Consider the following 10,547-nt stretch of genomic DNA (forward strand, 5'->3'; position numbering starts at 1 on the left):
GTTGTTCTGGGGTCTTTTGTGACCTCTTGGATAAGTCGTCGCTGCGCTCTTGGGGTAATTTTGGTCGGCCGGCCACTCCTGGGAAGGTTCACCACTGTTCCATGTTTTTCGCCATTTGTGGATAATGGCTCTCACTGTGGTTCGCTGGAGTCCCAAAGCTTTAGAAATGGCTTTGTAACCTTTTCCAGACTGATAGATCTCAATTACTTTGTTTCTCATTTGTTCCTGAATTTCTTTGGATCGCAGCATGATGTCTAGCTTTTGAGGATCTTTTGGTCTACCTCACTTTGTCAGGCAGGTCCTATTTAAGTGATTTCTTGATTGAGAACAGGTGTGGCAGTAATCAGACCTGGGTGTGGCTAGAGAAATTGAACTCAGCTTTCCAAAGATGTGATAAACCACAGTTAATTTATGTTTTAACAGGGGGGGGCAATCACTTTTTCACACAGGGCCATGTAGGTTTGGATTTTTTTCCCCCTTAATAATAAAAACCTTCATTTATAAACTGCATTTTGTGTTTACTTGTGTTATCTTTGTCTAATATTTAAATTTGTTTGATGATCTGAAACATTTAAGTGTGACAAACATGCAAAAAAATAAGAAATCAGGAAGGGGGCAAACACTTTTTCACACAACTGTATATGTGCATGAAGATATATAATATACATTTTGTCACACTACTTTTAATCTTGGCCTTCCAAGAATTGCAGCTCCCATAAGGCTTTGGTGGATGTAAACAGGAAGTTGTACAGTCAACATGTGTAGGCTACTTGAGCCCCCGTTTTTAAAAACATTATTTGTTTACATTTTGGAAGAATTAACTATTAACAGTTCCTGTTTGCACTGTAACGTTACCCATGGATGCACAGAAATAGAACACTGCATAACTTGATTGTCAGGTGAGCTCTGCAGTTACATAAGGGCATTTGGGGACGTTTATTCATAATGGAAAATTAATCTATTAACTCACGTGTTAATAGATTGAGTCATGGCTCCGAGAAAAGAGTGGCGTTTTTTTCTTAAATTGCTAGATTCAGCGTTAAGGGGGGTTTCGACGTACCTCAATCGCAGTGGCGGCTGGTGGAAAATGTTGTGCCACATCCAATCAATTTCAGCAAACATCCCAGAATGATTTAATGCAAAAAAAGTTAAGGTATCAAACATGCATTACTACTTTGCAGTTAAATATTTAGCATTTATTCCAACATGAAAAAAGCAGTAAATAAACAAAAGCGTCAGGACATCTTATTTTTGTCACCCTCACAAGCAATTCAGTATAATATAATAATATATATATATATATATATATATATATATCATATAATAATATTCACTATAATATAAAACACACACAAAATAAAAAATAAAAATTAAATTAAACTATTATTTCTCACATGGACAAGTTATTTATAACTCTAACATGCTACATATGTGTGTGCGTTCTGGTTTGTATGTTTTCTCCCCCTTCAAATTACAATCCAACAGCCAATCATCATACTTAACGATATAAAGTTGACACTGTCAGGTCCATTCTCCATCCATTGTGTGCGGTCCCTTTAAGAATTAGGATATGAAAGCTAGTTTATCCGTCTTTCCTTTACAAGCAGGAAAATTATTTCTCTCTCTTTATTTGAGAAAAGTTCATATTTGTGTTGTCAAATTTCACTATGACCCTGAAATTCTGTCTCTTGTGTTATCATATACTGAATACAAGCAAAACTACAGAGCTAAATCACACTCTTTCTGATTGAACCAATCTATGAACTGTCTGAAACAATGGATATCCACGGCCCCAAATGGGCCCCAAAAAAAATTGCCGCGCACTACGCGCGCAAACATGCCACTCCCCTTGGGGCTAAGCCCCCCCTGTCTTTCAATCCTAGAAACGCCCCTGTTTATAACTATATATCCATTTCTCAGACAGGTGCTTCATGTCCCTCACTCCCGTAACTGTCCATGCTGGATCTGTCCCCGTTGTTTTAAGGCATTAGCATGACTGCATCCAGCTAGCCAAACCTGTCTGGTGTACAACTACTAGAGAAGCTTCGCATGTACTGCTTCCCTTTCCTGCTAGTCTGCTGTCTGATTGTGAGGTCAAGCTGATCTGGGATCAGCTCTTTCACTGCAGTTTCTCTGCAAAAGTTCTCCTCTCAAATGGGTCTTGGAGGAGCAGTGCGCGCTGGCGCTGGCGCTCGCCTGTAGAGACTACTCCTGACGATAACACGCAGCTGCGCGTTATCGAATGTATTTGAGGACGCTAATTGGCTAAATTGTATGTCACACATTTATATCTTTAATCAGCAATTGGCTAAACTGCTTCATAGACCCACCGCCTGTGGGCAGATTCTCCAGCGCCTCAGCCAGCTGAGACGTGCAGACAGGCATATATTTTTGCGCATATCATATTTTACAAATATTACTGGGTGCATTCCATATTTCAAAAACACAAATATTGACAATTTGTATAATTCATTTTTTATTTATTTTTATTTGTTGTGGCTCAAGGGGGGGATAATTGCGTTATTATCCTGTTATTTTCACAAATGACCACAGGGGGCGCTGTTTAGCGAACGCTGCACAGCTCCTTGATTGGTTACCTGAGCATGAACAGCGGCCACTGTGGCCACATTACAGGACGATGGTAAATGCTGAAACATGGCGCGACAGTTCACAGAAGAGTGAAATGAAATGACTTCAACTTTAGTTTGCTAAATTGAGCTACTATTAGCTATCATTAAGGCTAGCAGCAGAGGCTAAATCCCATTGAGTAGTGCTGAATTGAGCATGTCTCTATTTTAACTTTTCATATATAAGATAAATAATGTTGTTTTCTTTCAAAAGTTACATATAGTCCCAGTTTTAATGTGTTTTCGCTGGGACAAAGTGACCGATTGCCAGATGAAGGCACACATACACACACAGTAGCTAAAAGCATGCCAATATTTACAGTAATTGGATGCTTTTTGCAGACCAACTAAGAGAAATGATGATGATAATGATGACTCTGATGTGAAAGTCTTGCTCTATTTTATTACTCCATTTACATGTGAAATACAAAATAAGCACTCATTGAAACTGATCATGTCTGGATACAAGATGACCCATAAGCTTATTTTTGCAATTACTACTTTTACAAAAGACTGGTAGTAAAAGCTTGCAATCTGTTTTCACAAGCACATCTATAATCTTCTCTAGTGTGATGAAAACAAACACCCACTGATGCACATTATCCTCTGACACCTGACACCACCCAGCAGCTGCTGGGTAGATATTAAGTTTAGACAGTCTGCAGCAGCAAGCAAGCTCTCTGCATCAGGTATGGTGCAAACAGCCCTGGTTGTGGGTTTAAACAACTGATGCAGTGGTATTTCTTAGTACTTAGCATCGGTCGTATGTTTTGCTGTTGACAAAAAATAAATAAAACTAAGCCGCATATTTAAAACCTTTCGGCAAACTAGTTCAGCAGCACATCAACTCAATTTAAATCTGAATAAATATCTTTGAGCAATAACCATGAGCCAAGAAATAAATCTTGCCCTTTCAACATGGTCAGATGAACCTTATGGCACTCTGACTTTTTTAAAGTACATTAGATCAATTACATTCTTGGTTGATGTATATTGTTGGTTGATATATATAAATGTGTGTGTGTGTGTGTGTGTGTGTGTGTGTGTGTGTGTGTGTGTGTGTGTGTTGTAGAATGACAGTGAATGAAGCTTGAATCTCGATATCATAACTTTTTTGACCTTAAAGCCGTTCATTTCATAACGAAACACTTATTATAAAGCTCTTTTCTGACAAGTCGTAATACTCTCAACCACTTACAAACTACTTATTGTAACTACTCTAATGTAATAAGAAATGTTTGATGCATGTATACACAAAGCAACAATATGAATACATTAATATAAATGACAAGAAACAGTTTTTTTTACTTCGTTATGACATTTATTGAGCAAATGCTGCTGGGAAATTGTTCATGATGAGTAAAGTCATGGGATTGCAAACAGTAGCACCTCATTTATTTCTGTATTTAAATTCAAGTCCGTCCTATGCATACAAGAATGCGTGAATCTGCGCATTTACAGTTGTTTTATTTTTCAGTTCCACTCAGGTGAACATAACAGACACTGATGAAAAGCAGGTTTAAGGCTAAGAGTTTCTTCAGGTTTGTTAAGCTTTAACTGGATGTACATGTGTGTGTGTGTGTGTGTGTGTGTGATATCGCTGCCCGTCTCTTTCTTTTCTGTATGTGGTGCATTTGCTGTTAGTTTGTTTTTGGCTCAGTTGATATCTTCACATGTCAAGTAAGGCTTCTTCAGTAGAGCACGTGTCTTCGTAGACTTCCCTCACCCACTTTACTTAAACTCTGAACAACCTCTCAACTTTAATATTTCTCTCACTCTCCCATCCACAATATATATATATATATGTATTCCTTTTACATATGTACTCTTTTTACAGTGTATTTCTACCATACATACAGATGAGAGGAAAGTTCTCCCCTCTCCTGAGCTAGCATGCAGAGACCCCCCGTCCCTCCCTCCCTCCCTCCCTCCAGTGAGCTCACCCGTGAACTGCAGAAAGAAAGAAAAAGAGGATAAAATGTCTTAGTCGCTAGCTCCTCCCCGCGTCCGCAGCAAAGCCTGCTTAAAGCTGTCACTCAACATGCATTTTTGAAATTTGTAGCATTTACGTTTTGGCTTCTCTCTATAATTTGTGAGTGGCTATCTTTATTACATCGCTCTAGCTGTATGATTTTCTTGTTTTAAATGTTAGTTCTGGGTTGATTGCTTATCTCCGTGTCCTCTCCTCCGGTCCACCTCTGCTCATTCGGCCTCTGTCACCAGCTTGATGGACTGGGTGGAGTGCTTCTCCGTCTTCTTGGTGGAGACCAGCTTCTCCTCCTTCTCCTCCTCCACCTCTTCCTTCATCGTCTCGGTCACGGTGACCGATTTGGTGACGCGTTTGGAGCCGTCTTCTCCGGTGGTGATCGTCTCCACAGTTTTGGTGATCACCACTTTCTGGCTTCCGTCTTCCTTGACAGGACTTTCGTCCACGCCGTTAGAGATCACGTCGTCTTCCTTTCCCTCGTCCTTCTTCTCCTTCTCTTCGGGGCTGCTCTTGTCTACGTCGCCATTCATGGCAACTTCTTTCTTTTCTTCGCTCTTGTCGCTTGTTGGGTCGCTCTTTTTCTCTGATTTCTCTTCAGCAGCTTTAGGGGCCTCGGGTTTGGCGGTCTTTGGGGATTCAGCTTTTGGTGATTCGGGTTTTGGGGAGTCTGACTTGGGGGACTCAGTTTTTGGGGAGCTGGGTTTTGGGGATCCAGCCTTCGGTGAGCTTTCTTTGGGGGTCTCAGACTTAGGGGATGCAGGCTTAAGGGACTCAGGTCTAGGCAATTCAGATTTAGGGGACTCAGACTTAGGAGATGCAGGCTTAAGGGACTCAGGTCTAGGTAATTCAGACTTAGGGGACTCAGACTTAGGGGATGCAGGCTTAAGGGACTCAGGTTTTGGGGATTCAGATTTAGGGGACTCAGGTTTAGGGGATTCAGATTTAGGGGACTCAGGTTTAGGGGATTCAGATTTAGGGGACTCAGGTTTAGGGGATTCAGACTTAGGGGACTCAGGTTTAGGGGATTCAGACTTAGCAGACTCAGGTTTAGGGGATTCAGACTTAGGAGACTCAGGTTTAGGGGACTCAGACTTAGGGGATGCAGGCTTAAGGGACTCAGGTCTAGGCAATTCAGATTTAGGGGACTCAGGTTTAGGGGATTCAGATTTAGGGGACTCAGCTTTAGGGGATTCAGACTTAGGGGACTCAGGTTTTGGGGATTCAGACTTGGGTGATCCAGGTCTGGGGGATTCAGACTTGGGGGATTGAGGTTTTGGGGATTCAGCCTTTGGAGAATCTGGTTTTGATGCCTCGGTTTTGGCAGCTTCTTCTTTCTTGACCTCTGGCTTTGCAGCTTCTGTTTTTGGAGCTTCTGTCTTGGCTACAGCTTCTTCTGCTTTCTCATCTTTTAACTTCTTCTCGTCTTTTTCGCTTTTTTTGTCTTTGTCCCCGTCCTCTTTTTCCTCTTTCTCATCACCGCTTTTGGATGCTTTGTCACTAGCTGCATCTTCATCCTGATCGCCTTCCTCCTCTTCAGCACCAGCTTCCTCTTCACCTCCGCTGCCTTCTTTGTCTCCGGCCTTCTCTTTGTCAGGAGAGGCTTTAGACTCAGGAGCTTTGGAGCACAGGACTGTCTCCTCAACTTCCTCATCTCCCTCTTCTCCGTCTTCTTCGTCGCCTCCCTCTGCATCCTCCCCCTTTTCTCCCTCATCCTCTTCTTCCTTCTCTCCTTCGTCACCCCCTTCTCCTTCCCCCTCTTCTTCCTCATCGTCACCTTTTCCATCCTCTTCTTCCTCCTTAGCAGGTTCGCTAGAGCTAACCTTGGCTTCAGTGGCGGCTACAAGTTCCTCCTCGCCCTCTTCCCCCTCAGCCTCTGCTTCCTCTCCCTCTCCTTCCTCTTCTCCCTCCTCTTCCTCACCCTCATCTCCCCCTCCTCCGAGTGTGGCAGACAGCTCTTGTGCTATTTCCGCCAGGGCCTCGTCGATGTCTAACTTCTCATCCTCAACCGTTGTCTCTTCGGTGATCTCCTCCACAAACTTGTGGTGCACCTTGAGCTTGGGAGGGTCTGATTTAGGCTTAGAGATTTTGGTGGGGGTGGCCTGGCGATAAGGGAAAGTGTTGAAGTGGGTCTCCTCACCCTCTAGGAGTTTCCTGAGGACAGCAAATGTATTTAGTAATCCCTTTAGGTACAGAGAAGGTTGCCATTTTTATGAAATGACTGCAAATGTTATTTCTGCTACTTAAAAAGATGTCAATTGCATGTCAGATAGGCTACCTGTATGCAGCGATCTCAATGTCCAAGGCCATCTTGACATTGAGCAGGTCCTGGTACTCACGCAGGTGACGAGCCATCTCCCATTTGGTGCTCTTGAGCTCATTATCCAGCTGGTGAATTGTCTCCTGAGAAAAAAAAACAGAGCAGTACATGATACAAGGTTGATTAAGTACAACAAGATGACATGAAGAGAAAAGCCACGTCCTCTTTTGCAGATTAATTTATGCAGCTTTGAATATCACCTTCATAGATTACCAAGATTTGTGGGAACAGCTTTAGAAAGAATTCCAAAATATTTTCTTTGCGGATTTACCTTTTAAATTAAACTGAACCTGTGTCAATTTGTCGCTCTTTTATTTGCCGTGTACATTTTGTATAAACTCTGTCGACTATGTGCACCAAACCCTGTTGCTTTAATATAATCTGACGCAACACAGTATTCATTCATGTCGAAGGCCTCTCTCTCTCTCAAGGACAGCCTCCATTCTTTTCAATGCACCCCCACACCCACCCCAAAATCTCAGTGGTGTGATGTAAGGACTCAGCATCGACCCCTGCCTCTGACTCAGCAATACGTGAAGGGGGGGAGGAGGGAGGGGGGGAGTCTGCTGCTGCTGCTGCTGCAGTGTCTCCCTTTAACCATTTCCTGACACTTGGGAGAGTGATTTGTAAAGGAAGTCAGCGCTCGTAACTTTGGGAGCGCAATGATGCCCCCATAGCGGTCATGACGCAGCAGAAAATGTTTCAACACAGGAAGTTAACTGTGATTTAGGACAAGATATGATCACTTTTGCTTTTATTAAATCAGTTTGCTGTTTTTATGTCCCTCAGATAAAAACTGCGTCACACTAAGATATACGAAAAATGAAATATCCAGTATTAACAATCTATCCATCGCCATCATAGCAACTCAAACCCCGATTAATAATTTTTAAACACAGAAAAATATTAACTTAAACATCAAAGAAGTCTCACAGCAACAATTTAAAAGTGTATTTAAACGATGTTTTCGGCTCTTTACGCACGGCTCTGTGGCTGTTTCCTACCTGCAGGCTGGACAGGTCGCTGTTGTGGCGGTCCTCGATGTCATTCAGCTGCCTCTCCAGCGATTCTCTTGTCCCGCGGATGGACTCCAACTCCACCGTCTTGGACTGCAACTGGCGGCGGTAGTCGGATATCTCATCACGGGCGGACTTGATGGCGTCCTTGTTCTGGTCCGCCGCATCGGTGAGCTTGGAGAAGCGGCACATGAACCAGTTCTCCACCTGCTGCAGGTTCTGGTTGGAGTGGCCCTCCAGCTCGCAGCGGATCTCCCGCAGAGCCTCGGTGATGTCCGTCTTCTGGAGGTCTCTCCTCTCCACGGTCACCTGAGACTCCTGGATCTGGGCGAAGAGGTCGCTCACCTCTTCCTCGTGGTTGTTGCGGATGAATGCGATCTCGTCCTGCAGCGACTGAACTTTCTTATCCAGCTCGGACTTCACCAACTCGGAGTCGCTCGTGTCCTTCTTCAGGAGGCGGATTATGGCCTCAGTCTCCTCCCGGATGCGAGCCTCCTCGTCGAAGCGGTCCCTGAGCCGCTGGATGTCCTCCTCCGTGTGGTCGGTGTCGAGCTGGATCTGCGTCTTGTCGTGGTGGATCTGCTCCAGCATGGAGCGCAGCTCCTGCAGCTCCTGGTCGTAGTGGTCGCCCAGCTGGGAGCGCGACACCTGCTTCTGCCGCAGTGCCTGGATCTCATCCTCGATCTGCTTGTTCTGCTGCTCCAGGTAGTGCACCTTGTCGATGTAAACCACAAACCGGTCGTTGAGCCCCTGGAGTTGCTCTTTCTCATTGGAGCGCTTGTAGTCTCCGTTCAGCATGGAGCTTTGACTGTAATCAACGCTGTCGGCGGAGCCGTGCACCGCCGAGCTGTAAACTCGGGACACCGGCATGTTCACGTTCCTCTTGTAAGACGAGGTCATGGTGGAGCCGGGGCTTGCCCGGGACCAAGACTGGGAGCGAAAGCCGCTGGACGGGGTGCCGCTGGAGCGGCTGTAGCCGTAGCCGGTCGTTCTGGTATCCATAATTCTCCTGAAGGGGCTCCCTACCGTGTCCACCGGGTAACTCATCCGGTCAGACGGATGTGCGCCGGAATGAAGGAGGGGGGGATGACGGTGCAGGGGACGAAGGCTAGTTTTGTATGGTGGTGTGTGTATGAGTGCGTGTGTTATGTGTGTGCGTGTGTGTGCAGGTGAGGGGTGTATGGCTTGCAGACCGAATGAGACCTCCTCTGCCTGCACCTTATATATCTGAGGCTCTGTCGCCAACAAGGCAAGTCCAAGCAGTTTTATTTCGTCCACTGGTGAAAGGGAGGGGAGTGCGCGCGCAACCAGCCCCCCCCCCCCCCCCCCCCCCCCGCCAGGCTGCCTGCTACTGGTCCGGGGTCCCGCTCCGTCTGAACCACGTGGGCTGCAGGCGCTACGTGGGTGCCCGATTGAGATAGATAGATGAAAAGATAGCGAGATAGTTAGTTATCATCATTAAGTTTATAATGAAAGTTTTAAATGACGACTGATCTCATGAAAACAATCTTTGCTGAATTGGTCTCGTCGTTTCAGCACCACGGACAGCGACCAGCACAACATCAGCCAGTTGTTTCCCTCGAAATGACAGCAGTATTTTCTTACAGCTTAATGCAGTGAACTATGAATGCATGAACTTCAACTACCTCAAGATGACTGTTTGTTTGTTTGTTTCTTGTATCAAGTCGAAGGACTGTGAAGACTTTGCCTTGTCACTGTAATTTCTCACAACCAGGAGGTTACACCAAGTGATCCAGAGAAAGTGGTGGCAGGAGTAAGCATGTTATATTAATAGATACACCTATTAATATAGTTACTCATTTGTGCTTTAACATTTAAAGTGACAAATGACTAACTCTGGCAAGGAGAATATTATTCCAATTTCTGACTGGTAGTATAGAGATCATTTAAAACTTCAATGTTGAATGTATTTCTCTTTCATAGAACTCAGATCCATTCATTGATTCATGAATTGCATCGTTAATGTCTTGAAACTAAATCGAATTTAGTCATTTATTCATTTTGGATGAACCTCGGTGAAACAAAAAATAACAAATGTTCATCAACACTTTTAATAGAATCATTTGTACAGCCTACATGTGGATTTTCGTTTACCTGCAGTGCGTGGGACATTTACTATTCTCTTGTATGGGGGATGTACTTATCTTACATTCCCGCATAGCTTTACTGCATAGTGTTTGTACACCATACAGGCACACGTGCACACACTTTTCCTCCAGCTCTCTGTGGGATCCTCACTATCGGAGGTGCAAAGCCACGTGGGATTCGTGGCTTTTCCATCCAATTGCTGAGACATCTCCCCTCTGAGGGGCTGCCCAACTGGTGGCTCAGCCTCACCTGCAGGCTATTGATCTCCCGTCAATCTTGAAGCTTCGCGCTAATCTCGGGTCACTCCGGTCAATGCGGAAACTATTACCAATTGTTGGAAGGCTTGCAGCAAAAACGGCTGCATTCGTGCTTTTTCAGGATCCGTGGGTTCATGACATGCTTAATCCTGTCAAAATGAAAACAGGTGCGGCCGCACTATGAGTCATGCAAACGGTGATCGACACGCAAAATGTTGCATTTCTGGTGATTGT

The 10,547-nt window shown here is 44.5% G+C and overlaps 1 protein-coding gene across 1 annotated transcript; it reads right to left on the reverse strand.

The window, feature by feature from the left end:
* Positions 1-4,829: 4,829 nt before the first annotated feature.
* nefma (neurofilament medium chain a) lies at positions 4,830-8,994 on the reverse strand. The gene is made up of 4 exons (XM_076079888.1): positions 7,936-8,994; positions 6,890-7,014; positions 5,656-6,765; positions 4,830-5,310 (listed from the first exon to the last, which is right to left on the reverse strand). The coding sequence occupies exons 1-4, from the start codon at positions 8,992-8,994 to the stop codon at positions 4,830-4,832; spliced, it is 2,775 nt and encodes a 924-aa protein (XP_075936003.1).
* Between the last annotated feature and the right edge of the window lie 1,553 nt (positions 8,995-10,547).

This window comes from Anarhichas minor, unplaced genomic scaffold (genome assembly GCF_050575085.1).
Source record: "Anarhichas minor isolate MPS153535 unplaced genomic scaffold, ASM5057508v1 ptg000073l, whole genome shotgun sequence".
NCBI lineage: Eukaryota > Metazoa > Chordata > Actinopteri > Perciformes > Anarhichadidae > Anarhichas > Anarhichas minor.

Excerpts from the sequence above, each read along its gene's own strand:
- nefma (XM_076079888.1), bottom strand. The coding sequence starts at position 8,994 with ATGAGTTACCCGGTGGACACGGTAGGGAGCCCCTTCAGGAGAATTATG. Across the intron at positions 7,015-7,935 it reads GCGACCTGTCCAGCCTGCAG|GAGACAATTCACCAGCTGGA; the intron begins GTAGGAAACAGC and ends TTTTTTTCTCAG. Across the intron at positions 5,311-5,655 it reads TCTGAATCCCCTAAACCTGA|CTCCCCAAAAACTGAGTCCC; the intron begins GTCTGCTAAGTC and ends CCCAAAACCCAG.